Source organism: Hippocampus bargibanti, linkage group LG09 (assembly GCF_051943395.1).
Source record: "Hippocampus bargibanti isolate YZ-2025 linkage group LG09, ASM5194339v1, whole genome shotgun sequence".
NCBI lineage: Eukaryota > Metazoa > Chordata > Actinopteri > Syngnathiformes > Syngnathidae > Hippocampus > Hippocampus bargibanti.
Window position 1 is genome coordinate 23,419,788 of NC_142742.1, and position 19,635 is coordinate 23,439,422.

General features: G+C 44.1%; 1 protein-coding gene across 5 annotated transcripts in view; it reads right to left on the reverse strand.

Moving 5' to 3' along the window:
* Nucleotides 1-19,635, reverse strand: part of setd3 (SET domain containing 3, actin histidine methyltransferase) — a 62,555-nt gene that overhangs the window by 5,187 nt on the left and 37,733 nt on the right. For all 5 annotated transcript variants that reach the window (XM_089004167.1, XM_089004165.1, XM_089004163.1 and 2 more), the window contains 4 exons: nt 12,968-13,224; nt 11,111-11,169; nt 3,158-3,272; nt 324-398 (listed from right to left, as the gene is read on the reverse strand). In XM_089004167.1, the coding sequence (XP_088860293.1) occupies nt 324-398; nt 3,158-3,272; nt 11,111-11,169; nt 12,968-13,224 (506 nt within the window). The remainder of the gene's footprint in view (nt 1-323; nt 399-3,157; nt 3,273-11,110; nt 11,170-12,967; nt 13,225-19,635) is intronic.

The window sequence follows — 19,635 nt, forward strand, 5'->3', positions numbered from 1 at the left end:
CACACACACACACACACACACACACACACACACACACACACACACACACACACACACACACACACACACACGAACGCACTCGCATGCACATATGCGCACATACGCACGCACACACACACTCACACAAACACACACACTTAACTACGTATCCCTGGTTGTACGTTTCACTAACTGTAGATCTTTTTCAGATGAAATTTCTGTGTGCCAAAAACTTGAAAACATTACACCTTATTTTTTGAGTATGAATACATAAAATATAGTTCCATACATTCAACAGGGAATTAACAAAATCAAAAGTGCATTATACTCTACTCCCTCTTCACCTGCTCATCCGCGTTGTATTTTCGCAGTGCCACACATTCACAACGGTCATCCTCCAAGTTGTAGCCAGTGGTGATCTGCAAATAATCGGAAAACATCCATACATTCAAAACTGCATATGCATATCAACACCAACATTGTTTTCATGTCGGAGCAGACTGCATTCCTTGAGGAAGTTAAAAACCACTTTGAGTGTGTATAAAATTACATTATCAGTATTAAGAGCAGAATTAAATAATATGCAATCACACGTACAAAGTTACATCGGGACAGCCCCTGAAAACTGCTTAAACGGCAGCAAGTTTGACCCTGCTCAGGAGGTGGTTTAAAAAATTACTCTAGAGAAATGCTAGTTTGGGGAGCAACACTGTTATAAAATGGGACGTATGAACGCAGCAGGGATAGATTTGTTCGCTTCACGACAGATGTCTGATAGCCCACAACATGGATTTGTCTGGACAAGGATAAACCATGGTTTTTCAACATATTGCAAACAAAGCGATCAAGTATGCACGGACGGCATGCTTTTCCTGTATTTCTGTATTGTTTTTATTGTATTGTATGGCTCCAGAAACTGCCGTGTGAATGAAAGTGGGGCTGCACCGGGGTTAAAACGTTAAAAAGTATGTGTGTACGCTCCACAAAATTTACACCAGTGAAAGATACAGGTAGTATATCACAACAAAAAACAGTACCAACGCAAATGAATGCCGTGTGAACAACCCTCAAGATGTTGCATGGACTGGCCATTTTAATGATTATTGGGGTACCCGGCACCGACAATGGGCAGTTTGAGGAGGAGGGTCAAACGCAGCGAATGAGTTTTAACGAATGTTGATGAAATCGAAACCTCTCCCATGAACCTTTCATAAGCGTCATGCATGGACGTTTTTGTGGAGGACAAAGTGGTAAAATGTATTGAGATAACCGCTCCAAAAGGACGACGACAAACATGGATGGAGGACGATGACTTTAAAAATATGGATGAAGAGACGATGACACAAAGGTGTCTGGGTCACCGGGAAGAACGGACGAGCAAAATGAAACTGCCCGGCACTATCAACTACACACTCACAACTTTATATGGGTAGTAAATGTAAGCTGCTGACCACAGCTTTTTGGTATGGGTCTGCAATCCAGTTTAGCAAAACTACAGTAATTTCTGGACTATGAGCCTCTACTCTTGTCACACGCCTTTAAGCCTGCGGTTTATTTAATGATGGAGCCTGTTTTAAGATTTGTCCAAAGGCCATGAGGGAGCGCTTAAGCAGAAAAGTGAACATTGAGACGTTATCATGTGTCACAGGGAAAAGAACTGGCCAGGAGGCGGCGCACTTCACTTGAGATATAGATGCTTCCCAACTTACGAACATTCGAGTTACGACGATAAGGTACATACGAACATTTTTGCAGGTACAGTATGTCGAAAAATGTTCGCACAGAGATGAAATAAGTTAGACTTCGTATTGCGTGCCCTTTTCCGGCCGAGCTCGCTTGCGACTGGCTGGGTACTGTACTTCACACGCACGCACACAGACATATTGGAGGTTTCAATGGCTGGATGTTTACGCGACGGACACAATGGCTGACCAATCAGTGCCTGACTATGCTGAAGTGTTGCCAACGAGTTCAGGACCTGATCCACCAAGCTGACTTACGAATGGCTGCGGGCGGAGAGGAAATCCGTCTTACCAGTTGACGCTCCAGGGGGATGCGATGCAAAACAAAAAGTAATTTTATGCAGTAATGGCTTACTGAAGACCCAACGATATATGTTGTCGTACTACAGTAGGTATGAAATTATTTTACGACTGTTAAGAGCGTCTGTGTTATATACTTCCCCATTCAGTGTTTCACTTAAAGGACAACTGACGTCCCGATAAGTTGTGTCCATAATTTGTAAAATGGCTTCAAATGACTTCTATTGAACGGATTTTAATAAAATTACACCACATATAGCTATATTTTACGTTTTAAGACTCACACTGAATATTCAGGAAGTCTTGTTTTTGAGTTGGTGAGGAGGAGTCCGTACGTGACGTCACTAAAGGAACGCCCCTGACCGAAAAAAAATGACGCATTGTAGCAGTCCTTCCATCACGTCAATGTATTTTGCTGTACTTGTTTCATCTGGGGACCTTGTGTTGCACCCAAAAGCCGCCAGAAGAGGGCGTCCAAGCTCCATATAAGGAATTTATCAGCCTGTGGAAACGGAGGTGGCTACAGGAGGTCGCCATTTTGTGCCTCTTTTCGGTGAGACATTTCCCCTCAATGTTGCCTCAAAATGGCACGGAATAAATTCTTTAATCGATTGCAAACATGTATGCTTTCCTCTTCAGAATTATTTGAATCATATTCATAACTGGATGTGTAACAAGAAAGCATATTCTCCGAATCTGAAGCCATTGTTTTGATTCTCCAGCAATGCAACACGTGCCCAATGTGCAGCTCAATTTTTTTTGCAGATTTTGGACAGTTTAAGTAATTTTTATTGGTGTTTTGCATTTGAATAAAAATATCATACTGTGTGTTTTGGGTATTTTAGATGCCATAAAACGTTTTTCTGATGTCAGTTAAGAAACAAAAAAGTGACGTCGGTTGTCCTTTAAACATACATTACATACAAAATATAGCACTGAATCAACTTACGATTAATTTCACCTAATGAATGACCGCTCAAAACGTACATCGTTCGTAAGGTGGGTAGCGTCTGTATGTCAAATGGGAGACCAAATAAAAAAGTATAAAAAGTCAGTATTGATATCATAGCTCTCCTATGTGTGTCTGTCTCTCTATTTATCTCATTTATTTTGTAAGTAGAAAATAATGAACCTACCAGTCCATTTGTGTGGTTGCACATGTCCCAAAGTGGAATAAGTGCCTGTGTGATTTGGCTGCCATCTTCAGTTGGGATCTCGTTCTGACGGGTCATGACTGAAGACACAGCCCACCTGTATAACATCAAAATCCACTGAAAGGAACTGTGTAAATCTATTGAAACTAGTATATATATATATATATATATATATATATATATATATATATATATATATATATATATATATATATATATATATATATATATTTTTTTTTTTAAATCTAAACAGTAACCATATAATGCCCAACACAATCATTGGTTTGCAGAAGGTTGGGAAAAAAGTACAAATGCTACAATAGAAGAAAACTACTGACAAAAAAGCGATACTGTTTTCTATGAAAATACATTTGTTTGTGAGTGTCTTTCAAAACACCCAGAAACATTTTACAGTCATTACTAAATACAACAAAATCACAGAATAAACTATCTGCAGTAAAAATAAATCAATCATTTCAAAATCACATGCAATATGGAATATAATAATAATAATAATAATAATAATAATACATTTCATTTATAAGCGCCTTTCAAAACTCTCAAGGTCACTTTACAGTCACAGAATCAGTTTTTCAGTGGGTGAGCAGTGGCAACCACATGCGCCAGCGTTCACTCAACCCGGAATAACTCAAACATTTAGAAAGTTAGCTAGCTAGCTAGCTAATAGATAACTAATTGATAGCTAGATAGCTAGTTAGATAGCTAATATATAGCAAGTAGCAAGCTAGCTAGGTAGCCAGCCAGATAGCTAGGTAGGTAGCCAGCTAGATAGCTAGCTAGGCAGCCAGTCAGATAGCCAACTAGATAGCCAAATAGCTCAAATGATGGTCCATCCGCACACCTCATGATGACTAACATTTTTTTGTTTGCGAGGGGTCTGAAAATGAATCAAAATATTGACTTTGCTTCTAACTTGCTTCTAAAAAAATCAAATAAAGGCATCCTCATGGGGACATTTACAGTCCACAGCACCAATTTGAAAGGGGATGGAGTGGGCGTGAGTGAAACGATAGAAAACAAGATATTCTAAGCATAACAAAATAAAAATGTCAACTGTATACTGTGCAAATGTAAACGTGCAAAACCGTTTCATAAAAAAAAACTGTACATCGTGCAAGTATCAAGAAGGCATATTGATATATTGCATCAACCCATATTTATATATTTTTTTCATTTTTTTTTCACATGTGATCATTGAGATGTGCAAAGCCTGACAGCAGTCGGTAGGAACGAGCGGCAGTACCTCTCCTTCTTGCAGCGCGGGTGTAATAGTCTGGCTGAAGGAGCTACCCAGTGCTGTCAGGGTGTGCAGGAGGGGCTGTCCATCATAGCTTTTAGTTTAGCTAGCGGCTGTCTGTTGCCCACATACCCCAGAGAGTCCAGCGAGCAGCCCAGGACAGAACTGTTGAACTCTTGACAAGGCGCTCCAGTCTTTTCCTGTCCCGGGTGGTGATGCTACCTGACCAGGAGACAATTCCATAGTGGATGGCTGAAGCCACCACAGAGTCAGAGAAAGTCTTTAGGACTGACCCCTGAACTCCAAAAGACCTCGGTTTCCTGAATAAGAAGAGGCGACTCTGTTCCTTTTTGATTAGGGCATCCGTGTTTGTGGTCCAGTCCAGTTTATTGTTCAGAGTAACACCCAGGGACTTGTAGGTACATCCATCCATCCATCCATCCATCCATCCATCCATCTTATGCCGCTTATCCGGGGTCGGGTCGCGGGGGCAGCAGCTTCAGTAGGGAAGCCCAGACTTCCCTCTCCCCAGCCATTTCTTCTAGCTCGTCCTGGCGGATGCCGAGGCGTTCCCATGCCAGCTGGGAGACACAGTCTCTCCAGCGTGTTCTGGGTCGTCCCCGGGGTCTCCTGCCAGTGGAGGCGTCCTGGGGGCATACTAATCAGATGCTCGAGCCACCTCATCTGGGTCCTCTCGATGTGGAGGAGGGGCTTTTTGGCTCAGCTCCACGACTCTTCACCATCACAGATCGGTACAAAGTCCGCATCACAGCAGACGCCGCACCGATCCGCCTGTCGACCTCTCGCTCCCTGACACCCTCATTCGTGAACAAGACACCCAGATACTTAAACTCCTCCACTTGAGGCAAAATCTCATCCCCGACCCAGAGAGGGCACTCCACCCTTTTCCGACTGAGAACCATTGTCTCAGATTTGGAGGTGCTGATTCTCATACCAACCGCTTCACATTCGGCTGTGAAACACAAAAGAGAGAGTTGGAGAGCACGGGGTTGCCGCCACGACAGGCACCAACCACCTTACGGCCACAACTCTGATTTTCTGCCTCAGCAATGGAGGTACGGAACATGGTCAATGTCCCCCACCTCACCCGGGACATGTGTAACGTTCTGCCAGAGGTGGGAGTTGAAACTCCTTCTGACAGGGGATTCCGCCAGACGTTCCCAACAAACCCTCACAACACGTTTGGGTCTTCCAGGTCGGACTGGCATCTTCTCCCACCAACGGAGCCTACTCACCACCAGGTGGTGATCAGTTGACAGCTCCGCCCCTCTCTTCACCCGAGTGTCCAAAACATGAGGCCGCAAATCTGATGATAAAACTATAAAGTCGATCATCGCATTGCGACCAAGGGTGTCCTGGTGCCACGTGCACATATGGATACCCGTATGTTTGAATAAAGTGTTTGTTATAGACAATCCGTGTTGAGCACAGAAGTCTAATAACAAAACACCACTCCTGTTCTGATCGGGGGGGCATTCCTCCCAATCACGCCCCTCCAGGTCTCACCGTCATTGCCCACATGAGCATTGAAATCGCCCAGCAGAACAAGGGAGCACTTTCCAGCACACCCCCTAAGGCAGGGGTCGGCAACCCAAAATGTTGAAAGAGCCATATTGGACCAAAAAAACAAAAAAACAAATACGTCTGGAGCCTCAGACTATATAAGCCTTATAATGAAGGCAACACATGCTGTATGTATCTATATTAGCTATATTAGCCTACTATCAAAATGACTAAGTTGGCTACAAATCAGAATCAGAATCAGAATCATCTTTATTGCCAAGTATGTAGAACACACAAGGAATTTGTTTCCGGTAGAACACGCTGCACTAGTATCGTCATCAAAAAAAAAAAAAAAAAAAAAACTGCTAAGTGGCACTATACAGTTTCATTTTGGCTACTGTTGAAAGTGTTCAAAGAGTTAATGGCTTGGGGGAAGAAGCTGTTTAAATGTCTGCTGGATTTGGTGCGCATGGATCGGTAGCGCCTGCCTGAGGGGAGTAGCTGGAAAAGGTGGTGGGCAGGGTGCGGATGGTCCAGTAGGATTTTCCGTGCCCTAGTTTGGATTTTTGCAGTGTGCAAGTCCTCGAGAGTGAAAATACATAATGAGTTTTCATGATTAAATGTTTATTTTCCCTGCAGCGCATCCTATAGTGTAGAGAATGACGCACCACGTGACTACTCTGATGTACGATGCCACCTCGAGTATAACTTGATTACAATATTAATGAATTATGTTTCATTGCTTTGATGAAATTAAAGAAATGCAATAAAGAAATCCGATTTTTGATGTCATTTTTATTTTGACAACAAAATGGAACGTGCATAACGTGCCCCTTATCTGGGCAACAAACAGAGTGCAATAAAACACAGCCTGCATTTATAAAAATAAAACAGCAGCCTTTTGAAAAGATAATGTATATAAAATCAAATTAATACAGATTAAGTTTTATTTCTGTGCAAATGCCAAGCAAGTCAGTGCAAGGGTAAAACGCAGCAGCATCCTCTTCTATTTTGACAGGCAACCAACGCAGCTATCCTGGGACCTGAGACGCTTTATTATCTCCCGGGTTGCAACAAAACTTGCAGCAGTAGTCGAGTTTGGAGATGCAACCCACTTCTTAAATCCATTTTTATGCTCCTCTAATTTTTTCAGTAGTAATGCAATCGCACTTTTTCTCTCACTCCCAACTGGGTACTCAGCTGCAAATGTAGCATGCCTTCCCAGGAAATGTCTTTCCACATTACTATTTTTGTTATTTGACAACTTCTCGCTACAGAGCAAACATTCAGGCAATACTTCCGCATTGGCAATGAATGCAAATGATTCGGTCCAAGAATCGTTGAATCCTCTGTTCTCCTCAGTTATTTTTGTCTTTTCCCCTTTGGGAACCATGGCCCGGTTTGTTTACAACAGCCACCTGCCTGGCATCCCGCGCTGCTGATAGAAACGTGTGTCGCAGACTATGACGCAAATCTTCGTTGACAGAAATGTTGAAATGTAATATTTATTCTACACATTTTTACAGCATTGGAAAACGTTAAGAATGTTTGTGTCATGTTTGTCCTCCTACAGAAACCATACTAAAACAAACAATATATTTCCCTCCCCCATCTTTTTCCATTTTCAAACATTTTTGAAAAATCTCCAGGGAGCCACTAGGGGGGTGCTAAAGAGCCGCATGCGGCTCTTGAGCCGCGGGTTTCCGACCCCCGCCCTAAGGTCTCCAAAAAGGATGGGTACACTGAACTGCTGTTTGGTGCATATGCACAGACAACAGTCAGAACCCGTCCCCCCACCCGAAGGCGGAGGGAAGCAACCCTTTCGTCTACCGGGGTGAATCCCAACGTACAGGCGGCGAGCCGGGGGGCAATAAGTATGCCGACACCTGCTCTACGCCTCTCACCGTGGGCAACTCCAGAGTGGAAGAGAGTCCCACCCCTTTCGAGAGGGCTGGTACCCAGGCTGTGTGTGGAGGCAAGCCCAACTATGTCTAGTCGTAACTTTTCGACCTCGTGGACCAGCTCGGACTCCTTCCCTGTAAGAGAGGTGACATTCCATGTCCCAAGAGCTAGCTTCTGCAGTCGAGGGTTGGACCGCTGGGGTCCCCGCCTTTGGCTGCCGCTGGCTTCTGAGGACTTGCCTCACCCGCTGAAGTTATTTGGTCATAGCCGCTTTCCTTGTTGCTAGTTTGTGGTTGCCATTGCCCTGTGGTATGCCGAAGTACTTGTAGCTGCTTTCAATGTCTGCCGTTGTTCCTTCAGGGAGTGAGACCCCTTCAGTGTGGACTACGTTCACCTCTTAATCACCATCCGACTACATTTCTCCAGCCCGAATGACATCGCAATGTCACTGCTGTAGATCCTGGTTGTGTGAATCAGGGAGTCGATGTTCCTTTCGCTCTTAGCATACAGCTTTATGTCATCCATGTAGAGGAGGTGACTGATTGTAGCTCCATTTCTGAGGCGGTATTAATGGCCTGTCTTGGCGATTATTTGGCTCAGGGGGTTCAGTCCTATGCAGAACAGCAGTGGGGAGAGTAAATCACCTTGGTATGTGCCACATTTGATGGACACTTGCGTTAGTCGATTGCCATTGGATTCAAGTGTGGTTTTCCACATCCTGATCGAGTTTGCAATGAAGGCTCTCAGGGTCCTGTTGACCTCATACAACTCCAAGCATTCAATGATCCATGTGTGTGGCATCGAGTCATATGCTTTCATGTAATCAATCCAGGCTGTGCACAGGTTGGTATGTCGGGACCTGCATTCTTGTGCGACTGTTCTGCCAACCAGCAGCTGATGTTTGGCACCTCGAGTATCTCTACCAATGCCTTTCTGTGCTTTGCTCATGTATTGATCCATGTGTCCACTTATCTTAGTCGCAATGATGCCTGACATGAGCTTCCATGTTACGGAGAGACAGGTTATTGGCCGATAGTTGGAAGGAACTGCGCCCTTTGTGGAATCCTTCATGATCATGATTGTTCGCCCTTCGGTTAGCCATTCTGGGTGAGTACCATCCATCAGCAACTGGTTCATTTGTGCTGCTAGGCGCTCATGGAGTGCTGTGAGTTTCTTTAGCCAGTAGGTGTAGACCATATCCGGGCCTGATTTTTCATACCTGAGACTCTTTCTTGTATGTCTGCCGCTGTGATGGTAACTGGGTCTGTTCAGGGAGGTTGCTGTGCTCCTCTTTCAGAGTCACCAGCCATTGTGCACTGCTGTTATGTGCAACCTCCTTCTCCAATATGCCTTTCCAGTATCTTTCAGTTTCCAGCCTTGGAGGGTCTGCTCTGCTGTTAGAACCCTGCTCCTGAGTGTACACTTTCGCAGATTGTGTTGCAAACAGCCTGTTTATTCTTCCGCCCTCATTCTCTTTTGTGTACCTCTTTAGGCGACTGGACAAGGCCTGGAGCCTTTGTTTGGCAGTTTTGAGTGCTTCAGGTATGGTTATCTGCATGTACCTCTTGGGTATTTGCCTTTTATTCACACCTCTCTGGGTCTCCGTCAATTGACTCACATCTTTCCGTGCCGCCTTGATCTTAGCCTCCAACCGTCTTTTCCATGGTGGGTAACGAATCTCGTGGCTCTTATGGTAGCTCTTGTAGCCAAGCATCTCTAGGATCACTGATGCTGAAGCGTATATCAGCTGATCAGTTTCCGTGATCGTTCCGGTCGGGATCGCTCTCAGTGCTGCATTTACAGTTTCTATGAGACTTTCAGGTGGTACTTCACATCAACCTTGTAATCGGTTGCCCAATTTTCATTCTTGCTATGATCTCATCTCTCATCATAGTTGCTGGTTTGCTCAGCATTTCATTCATTGGGGCTGCCTTCCCAATCTCATCATTCATTGGGGATTGCCTCCCAATCTCTGGTCTAACCTCTTCCTCTGATGTGGCAGCCTGGGGCCCTTCACCTCAGAATTTGTGTTGTACCTCATCAATCTCAAGTTGTGATCGCAATTGCCGTTTGTGGATATTGGAACACTGAGCAACAAGTTGTTTCGTGTCTGGAATTAGGTTAGCAAAGAAAAATATCCTTCTTTAAGGATTTTTACGAAGGACTTTATAGGTACCAGGAGAGAAGTGTTAAACAACTATTTATTTTTTTAACTGAAAGAACAAGGAAATTCCTTCTTTGGAAGAAACAGTCCGGTGGATGTGAACTTTTACATAGATTAACAAAGGTAAACTGAAAAAAATTGACCAACTTTGGAAACCAAATATGAGCATATATGAAACATCGGCAAAAATAGACATTGAAATTATTTATTGCACCCTAATTTTGTCAATGTGTATGTTGAAATGTCCATATGCACATGTATGTAAATTTATTTTACGGTGCAAATCTGCAGGTTGTGAATCAATGTGAATTGATGTGTGATCTTTGGTTAATTTATTTTGCTTTGTTCATGAAACTTCAAAGAAAATACATTCATTGGAAAAATATTTGTGGAGTTTGACTAACTCGAAGATCGGACTCGCACATTTTTTTTAATCGACTTGAGTGTGGCCAACAATGTTTTAATTGCAGTTTCTAAAATTCTATTATAACAACCATTAAATAATATCATTACAATTCCATCATCCTCAAAACAAATAAATAAACAAACGTGAAGCAACCTGTAGATTCTACAAAAGGACAATTTCTGACAGGTAAGACCATCATCAGTGATTTATTCATCTTGGAAGCCTTCCAGCAAGCCTCCGGGGTTACGTGACATCCAAAAAGAGTGAAAAAATGAAAATCGGCATGATGCAATCCCTATCATTTTGTGCTTGGAAAAAGTGTGAAAATAGCTCGACATTTGATCTTATCTGGACTTGCACCTATGTGACTTGAACTTGACTTTGTTAAAAAAATTGTGAATTGAACTAGAGGAAAGCTTTGCCTGAAGGTGCAGAATTTTTCCTTTAAGCCTACTTCATGTATCCCTATCTTAAGCGAGCACTCCTAGCCCAGATCCAGATCCATGATTGTATATATGCTTACCATTTAACAACAAAAGCATTACAACAGATTATTAATTGTTCTTTGGCCGAAAAACATGTTACAGGGTTGTCTTGAACCTATTACTGAACAAAACTTACAATCAGCAAGAGTAAAAAAGAGATACACACATGATCGCTGTTGTTTTAAAACACACTCACCTATAGTCATCAAATGTGAAGCTCTCCTTCAAGGATAGGACACTGGCAGCAGGATGAGTCTGTAAATGGTGGGAAAATGTGGTTAGAGGAAGTGAGTGCAAGTGTGTGCGTGTGTGGGTGTGGGTGTGAGTGTGTGCGAGTGTGCCTCGACTGGGATCACCACCTTATCGTGGTGAGGCACTTTGCGCGTTTCCATGACCCTGAGAGCTATGTCGGCCGGAGTCTTGTACTCTTAGCAAGTCGAACAGGTCGAAGGGTAGAGGCCAAACAAAGAGTGATCCCAAACCCGCACACGGAGGTAGGCATAGGCGGAGTCCAACAGACCGGACTACCGGCAGCCCCCTGTAACCGCACTCACCTGGAGGTCATCTTGAGTCCTCATTCATGCCACTGAAATACAGTGGGTGTCGACATGTTTGTGGAGGAAGGAATCACGCGCCCCATCCCTCACACGAAATCCACTAGTAGCGCAGGCTTCAGTTTCTACCATATAAGTCCTCTGGCGATAGGATAAAGTGACGGAAGCAGGTCACGGTCAAGTTTCAGGTCAAGCTACTTGCTTGATTCATACACAGGCTTGATGATCGTTGGAAAGCATCTTGTGCATCTGAGCAGCCCTTTTCAGGGTCCGCACTGGGCACCACATACAGGGGAAGGCTCTAGAAAAGGTGACCTATACATTTCTTGCTGCCCCACACCTGGGGAGACGGGATGGTGAGGCATCGAAGATGAACCGCCCTCCTGAGCTTATTGCACATGAGCTCAGGAGGTATAATATTGAAATTGGGGCACTCAGTGAAACTCGGTTATCAGGTGAGGACTCACTCCCCTGAGCAGGGTCTCCCAGAGAATAAGCAAAGACTCCATGGAGTTGGCTTTGCTGTGAAAAGCAACTTACTCAGTAACATCACTGAGAACCCCCCAAGGCAGCAGTGAATGGCTTATGACCTGGCGTATTACCCTGGTGAAAGATCGCTTTGCCACTCTAATCAGTGCCTATGCTCCCAATTTGGATGCTGACGACAACATCAAAGATGCCTTCTACGAGTCCCTGGATGCAACTATATCTAAAATCCCTGCCTCTGATAAACTTATTCTGATGGGTGACTCCAATGCCCAAGTTATGCCACCTCATTTGCAACATCTGGCAAAATGATACACTTCCTCAGGAATGGAATGACACCAACATAGCCTAGCTATTTTTTATTGTGACATATGGAGTCTTCCCAGTCTCGCTCCCTGAAACGTGTTCATTTGAATGCATTGCATGCCAAATTTCTGGTCCAACTCTCACGATTCTCGCCACTATTTACCGCCCCCTCAAATGGCACTGTGACTTTTTAAACACATTTTCTACAATTCTCACCTACCTCTCCTCTCTCTCACCGAATATAACTATCATGGGAGACTTAAACATACACTTAAACATACACAGACAATCAAACCATTCCGCTAACAATGTACTTCACTGCTTGCCTTCACATACTTGACCTCATATGCTACTCTGGAAAATCTCCCTCCAACTGCACAGCTGTTGAACTCCCAATAACAGACCATTACCTCGTTACATGTGATGTTTCCATCACACTCTCAACCACCAAAACACCCCGTTCTATCAACTTTCGTAACATCAAAGGCATCAACCTGGCCGGACTCCCTTGCTTCAATGTTCTCCTCATTATCTCTGGACCCAAGCTCCTCTCCTGACGATCTGGTTTCCCGCTACAACTCGGACCATAACGACATTCTCAAAATGCACGCTCCTGTCAAATCCCGCTCTGTTTTATTTACTCGTTCTGCATCCTGGTTCAACACTCATCATAGTGTATTCTCAATGCAAAACGTGAAATTCTCTACCTGGAAAAGTTTGTAGAAGTAGGCGTACTGGCGTGCTGTGTTCTTTAACTGGCGAAAGACATCCTGAATAGCTTGTGTGCCAAGAAGCAGCTTAACCTCTTCTGGCTGGTAGAACAGTGGAGTATTGTAATCCTGGGGTAGACTGCGGATATATGGCAGCCACATTGATGTGGGATTGGCTCGCTCACAAAGCAGGTGGAGGGCAAGAGCCACATTGCCCATTGCCTTTAAAATTCGGTCTTGGCGAAGCAGAGGTCCTATGACAGAGAGATCTCATTAAATGTCAACATTGCTTTGGCAGGAAAAAAACATATCAATCAAGTATAAGAAGCAAGGTCTGTGTGGTATTATCCATGAAAACACAGAGTGAAAATGTAATTAGGACCGAACCAGTGATCCACACAGTCTCAATTGTTTGGGTATTACCTATTAGGTGAAATGTGAAAAAATAATGAAGATTTCAGATTCAGAATCAGAAAGCCTTTAATCATCCCACAATGGAGAAATTTGCAAGGTACTTTAAAAGGGGTAGGAGCTTCTGCAGAGGCAGCCGCACAGGGAGCGCCATCCCTTGCGGGTGAAGGTTATTGGGACCTCCCCTTGTAATCAAGCCTGGAGGTGGGGCTCAAAGGCGTCTACACCCATAGATGAGAAGGTTTCTTCAGCCGTCATCTGTACAAAAGTGAAGGTTTCGGACGTTTCGCCTCCTATCCAAGAGGCTTCGTCAGCGAACTAAAGTCTGACTGGTCGTATCGGCCCCATTTATATATCCCTAATGTCCAGACCTGGTGGCGCCGGACACAGCTATGATAGGTCCCTACTCTCAGGTTGGGGGGGGGGGGGCGCGGGACCCCCCCCTGTGGCCCCACTGATTGTTCCTACATTCCTGACTAACGATTGGCCTATTACACCCACTCCCCCCGGTATCACCTCATCAGCATAACGACCCTCATCAGCATTGCGAAAGTTGCCTAACCTGTTTTGCCTGAGCAGGCTATTGTATGAACGATCCAAATTGAACCTCACACCACCAGACCGGTTTAATGAAGGATTTTGTTGTTTTATAAGAATCGCCTCTTTCACCCCCCTTTCAAACCATCTATGTTCTTTCGCTAAGATTTTAACCTCATTGTCGTCAAATGAGTGGTTGCTAGCTTTTAGGTGCAAATGTACTGCCGATTGAGGCCCACTAGTATTATCCCTGCGATGTTGATAAAGTCTTTTTTTGAGAATTTGTTGAGTCTCCCCAATGTACTGCTCTTTACAATTTTCATTCTTACAATGTATGGAATAAACTACATTACTTTGTTTTTCATTTGGTAGCCTATCTTTTGGATGCACTAATTTTTGCCTTAACGTGTTTATCGGTTTGAAATAAGTAGGAATTTTATGTTGCCAAAGGACTCTTTGTAATTTTTCAGAAACTCCTGCAATGTACGGTACTGCTACTCCTCTCCTTTTTGAATCTTGAGAATTATTGGTTTCGTTCGCTATTCTTTCTTTCTGACATTTGTTGAATGACCACTGAGGGTACCCACAGTTAGTGAGTGCTCTCCTGATATGTTTTGACTCCTTTTCTCTACCTTCAGTGCTAGTTGGTATTAGTTTAGCCCTATGCTGGAGGGTTCTGATAACTCCTAGTTTATGTTGTAAAGGGTGGTTAGAGTCAAAAAGTAAGTACTACTTACTTTTTGGCATAGGGCTAAACTAATACCAACTAGCACTGAAGGTAGAGAAAAGGAGTCAAAACATATCAGGAGAGCACTCACTAACTGTGGGTACCCTCAGTGGTCATTCAACAAATGTCAGAAAGAAAGAATAGCGAACGAAACCAATAATTCTCAAGATTCAAAAAGGAGAGGAGTAGCAGTACCGTACATTGCAGGAGTTTCTGAAAAATTACAAAGAGTCCTTTGGCAACATAAAATTCCTACTTATTTCAAACCGATAAACACGTTAAGGCAAAAATTAGTGCATCCAAAAGATAGGCTACCAAATGAAATACAAAGTAATGTAGTTTATTCCATACATTGTAAGAATGAAAATTGTAAAGAGCAGTACATTGGGGAGACTCAACAAATTCTCAAAAAAAGACTTTATCAACATCGCAGGGATAATACTAGTGGGCCTCAATCGGCAGTACATTTGCACCTAAAAGCTAGCAACCACTCATTTGACGACAATGAGGTTAAAATCTTAGCGAAAGAACATAGATGGTTTGAAAGGGGGGTGAAAGAGGCGATTCTTATAAAACAACAAAATCCTTCATTAAACCGGTCTGGTGGTGTGAGGTTCAATTTGGATCGTTCATACAATAGCCTGCTCAGGCAAAACAGGTTAGGCAACTTTCGCAATGCTGATGAGGGTCGTTATGCTGATGAGGTGATACCGGGGGGAGTGGGTGTAATAGGCCAATCGTTAGTCAGGAATGTAGGAACAATCAGTGGGGCCACAGGGGGGGGTCCCGCGCCCCCCCCCCAACCTGAGAGTAGGGACCTATCATAGCTGTGTCCGGCGCCACCAGGTCTGGACATTAGGGATATATAAATGGGGCCGATACGACCAGTCAGACTTTAGTTCGCTGACGAAGCCTCTTGGATAGGAGGCGAAACGTCCGAAACCTTCACTTTTGTACAGATGACGGCTGAAGAAACCTTCTCATCGATGGACCACTCCTGTACGACTGAGAGCTTACACAGACGTCTACACCCATAGTGCCCAGCCAACCTCAGCCTGAAAGGATAACACAGGTCTTCCTTCCCATCAAGTCACCACCTGAGGGCGCGATCAACGGGATTGGGTGCATCAGGAGCTGGCGGCAGCGTTGGCCTTGGTGATCCATTCCCCAGCAAGACAAGTTGGCTCTTAGAAGATGCAATGCCACCTTTCTGGTAAGGAAAGAGACTGAACCGGTGTGCGAGGTAGAGAAGTTCCAATTAGAAATAGTTTGATTAACCTCCACACAGCTTTGGCCAGTCTCGAGAGGATGGAATCCTCTACTCTGGAGTTTCCCGCAGTGAGAGACGTCAGTCAGGTGTGGGCAAGACTTTTTCTTCTTGTGGAAGTTCCTGTACTTTGCGGTTCCCCTAGGTGTACAAAAGAGTAGCCTACATCTGCCCAGTTCAGAGTATCCACACTTTTTGTAGTGTTGATATGGTGTGCTTGAAAGTGTTCCTTTCTGGAACTCATTTTGCTGGGTGATTTCAATGCTCATGTGGGAAATGACAGTCAAAGCCTGAGTGGCATTATTGACTTTGACCATTTTACCTGGGGGATGTTGTGTAACATGCGCTGGGAGTGTGGGGTATCGGACACCCAAGTACGGGTAGTGTGATCTTTTTGTCTGGTGTCAGGGTTTGGTTGACATTTTCAGCAGCAATTCATATTCAATGTCAGACTATTTTTGGTCACAGATTCTAATCTCTTTTATGGCCAGAATTTCTAGATATAACCAAAATGATGATGGCGTCCGGTATGAATCGAGCTGTGGTGTCTCAAAATTGGCACATGAGGTTGCTTGGGCATCTTATCTGGATGCCAACCGGAGACCCAACTCAGACATGTTGGAGGTTTCAAAGGCTGGATGTTTACGCGACAGACACCATGGCTGACCTAACAGCACTAAGCTATGTGGAAGTGTTGCCAACTAGAGCAGGCCCCAATCAGCCGAGCTAGCTTACGATTGGCTGCATAGAGTATGTGGGCGGGGAGGAAATCCCTCTTCCCAGTTGACGCTCTGAGGAGGAGGCGCCGAGCTCACTGACGATTGGATGTGTAGAGTATGCGGGCGGGGGATAAATCCCTCTTTGCAGTTGTACGCTCGAGGACGTGATGCATCGCAAAAAGTAATGGCTGCTAGCACGTGATTCAGTAATTACGTGCCAGCAGCTGCAGTCATGGCTTACTGAAGACCGAAAGATATATGTCTGCTTACTACAGTAGATTTGAATTTGTATAACTGTTAAAGTGTCTGTTTTCTACTTACCCGTTCAGTGTTTGATTTAACAGACATTCCATACAACATAAATCTCAAACTCAGGCCCGCAGGCCAATTTTGGCCTCCACTACAATAATATTTGGCCCGCGAGATGATTTCAAATATGTATTACATCTGGCCCGCCAGCCTGTGATACAGCACACATACCACTAAAGGTGCCTACACATTGAACGTGTCGCTGGGTGGTGTTAGCGCAGCCATTCATTGTGTATGTGTGACGTCAGTGACAGATCGCAAGTCCGCGCTAAGGCGCAGAGCGTCACGCAAGGGTGCCGTTTGACACCTTGACGCCCGATTTAAAACATTTTTAATTCGAGTGTCAAATCACTGTGACGACATCTACGCACGGCCAATAGGAGAGAAGCCGGTGCTGGGGCCGGGAGTTCTCGATATGGAGCAGGAAAAAAAGCTTAGCTGCTGCTAAGCGATAGAAGGGGCACTGCCGTCCAAGAAACTTTCCATTCGTATCTTAAAAACACGAACAGAAGGGAAATGGAGCAGGCTCGATGTGCAACAGCCTACATGTGTGGCAATCGTCCCGCAATTGCGGCAGAATTTTCCTACGAGTGCCGGAACTGTCTGTTTTGATTGCTGAAAATACCACGGCATTGGTGATACTCGCGGCTTGAAGTGTCTGCATTTATGGCCCATGATTTGCCAACTTTGAAGTCCAAAAATGTAGATTTGAACTTTTTAGCAACCCCTTTAAGTTTGATGTGAATAACGCACCAAGCAATCTCCAAATGGAGCTTATTGAGCTGCAGTGTCATGACACCCTCAAGTCAAAATATGACTCTGTCAGTGCTGCGCAATTTCCAACTTACCTCCCTGCGCAAATGATCTCTATGTTCAGGAGCACATATCTGTGCGAGCAACTGTTTTCGTTAATGAAGATGAACAAAACACCACATAGGAGTCGTGTCACCAATGAAGACCTTCATTCTGTCCGACTCCAGAAATTGATGCGCTTGCATGTAAAAAGTGATGCCAAGTATCTGGCTTTGACCCATATGAATCATCAGCGTAAATGAACAGTGAAAAAACTAAAATGGATATTAATATTATTTTATTCACTGATGGCATGATCAAAGTTAGGGCGGCCCGGTAGTCGAGTGGTTAGCACACCGGCTTCACAGTGCAGAGGTCGCCGGTTCGCGTCCCGGTCCGGCCTCCCTGTGTGGAGTTTGCATGTTCTCCCCGGACCCGCGTGGGTTTTCTCTGGGTCCTCCGGTTTCCTCCCACACTCCAAAAACATGCATGGCAGGCAGATTGACCACTCCAAATTGTCCCTAGGTGTGAGTGTGAGAGTGACTGTTGTATGTCTTTGTGTGCCCTGCGATTGGCTGGCCTCATGCCCCGCCTCATGCCCGAAGACAGCTGAGATAGGCTCCAGCACCCCCCGCGACCCTAATGAGGAATAAGCGGTACGGAAAATGAGATGAGATGATCAAAGTTTAAAGAGATACGGTGAGACCTCAGCTTACGAACTTAATTGGTTCCCAGACAGAGTGTGTAAGCCAAAAATTGTGTATCACAAAAAAATATTTCCCATAGGAAACCATTAAAATGGGAATAATCCGTTCCTGGGTTTTCAGTCCTGAAGAATGAATGTCTCTCTGTGTCTTTGTTTTGTCATATTGTCTCTATGCTGTCATATTATTTGTTATTTAGTTTTTTTTTTGTTCTTTTGACTTCAAGACGGCGCCCCGAGAGTGGCTGCCTTTCCAGCAGCTCATGTATTTTGTTTTTCTACTTTCATTCCTTTCATCACTTTGCTGCTGTGAAATGTAAATTTCTCCACTGTGAGACTAATAAAGGCAAATCCAATCCAATCCAATCCAAACTATACTTTTCAACTAAATAAGCCTTAAACACAACTACACACAACATACCTTATTCTATGTGTAATAAATGTGCTATTGTATTGGAATGAAAGAAATACACTGCACTGTATAATAAAATCACTTTATTTACATTTGTGATGGTCATTGATGGCTTGATGGAATGGCGTTGGAGGTCCGAGGTCAAAGGGAATTGCTGTTTGGAAAGAGACTCAAATTTCATAAAGACTGTAATTAAAGAAATAAACTGCTATAAAATAAAGTCGTTTTATTTATCTTTATGATGGTCATTGATGGCATGATGTAATGGTGTTGGAGGTCGAAGGTCAGAGGGAATTGCTGTTTGGAAAGAGAGGCACATTACATGAGGACTGTAATTAAATAAACTGTGCTGTAAAATAACGTTTTATTTACCTTTTTGATGGCCGTTGATGGCTTATGGAAGGAGAGTCACCTTTCATAAGGACTGTTGGTAACTTAACCTCTGGTGTGGCTTCTCTTCTTTGCTTCTTTGGAGACATCATTTTTGCTGACTAAAAACCTCTTAATTGACACCTGTTGCGTTCTGACTTGTGAGGTCTTACAAAGCTGTGGCATCACATTATCGCTCGTCATGATGATGATTGTCATAGCCACAGTCTTTTCCGGATGGAACTGTTCGGGAAAAGCCTGCACATCATTCCACTTTGCCAACATTGCCTTTGTGAGCTCACTTGATGCGGCAGCCATCTCCTCCTCCTCAGATGTTCTCGAACCATCCGTTGCTGGCTTTAAAATCCTCAATAAGCGCCTAACTTTCAGGTTGGCGCATGGCGATATCGGCGTGAATT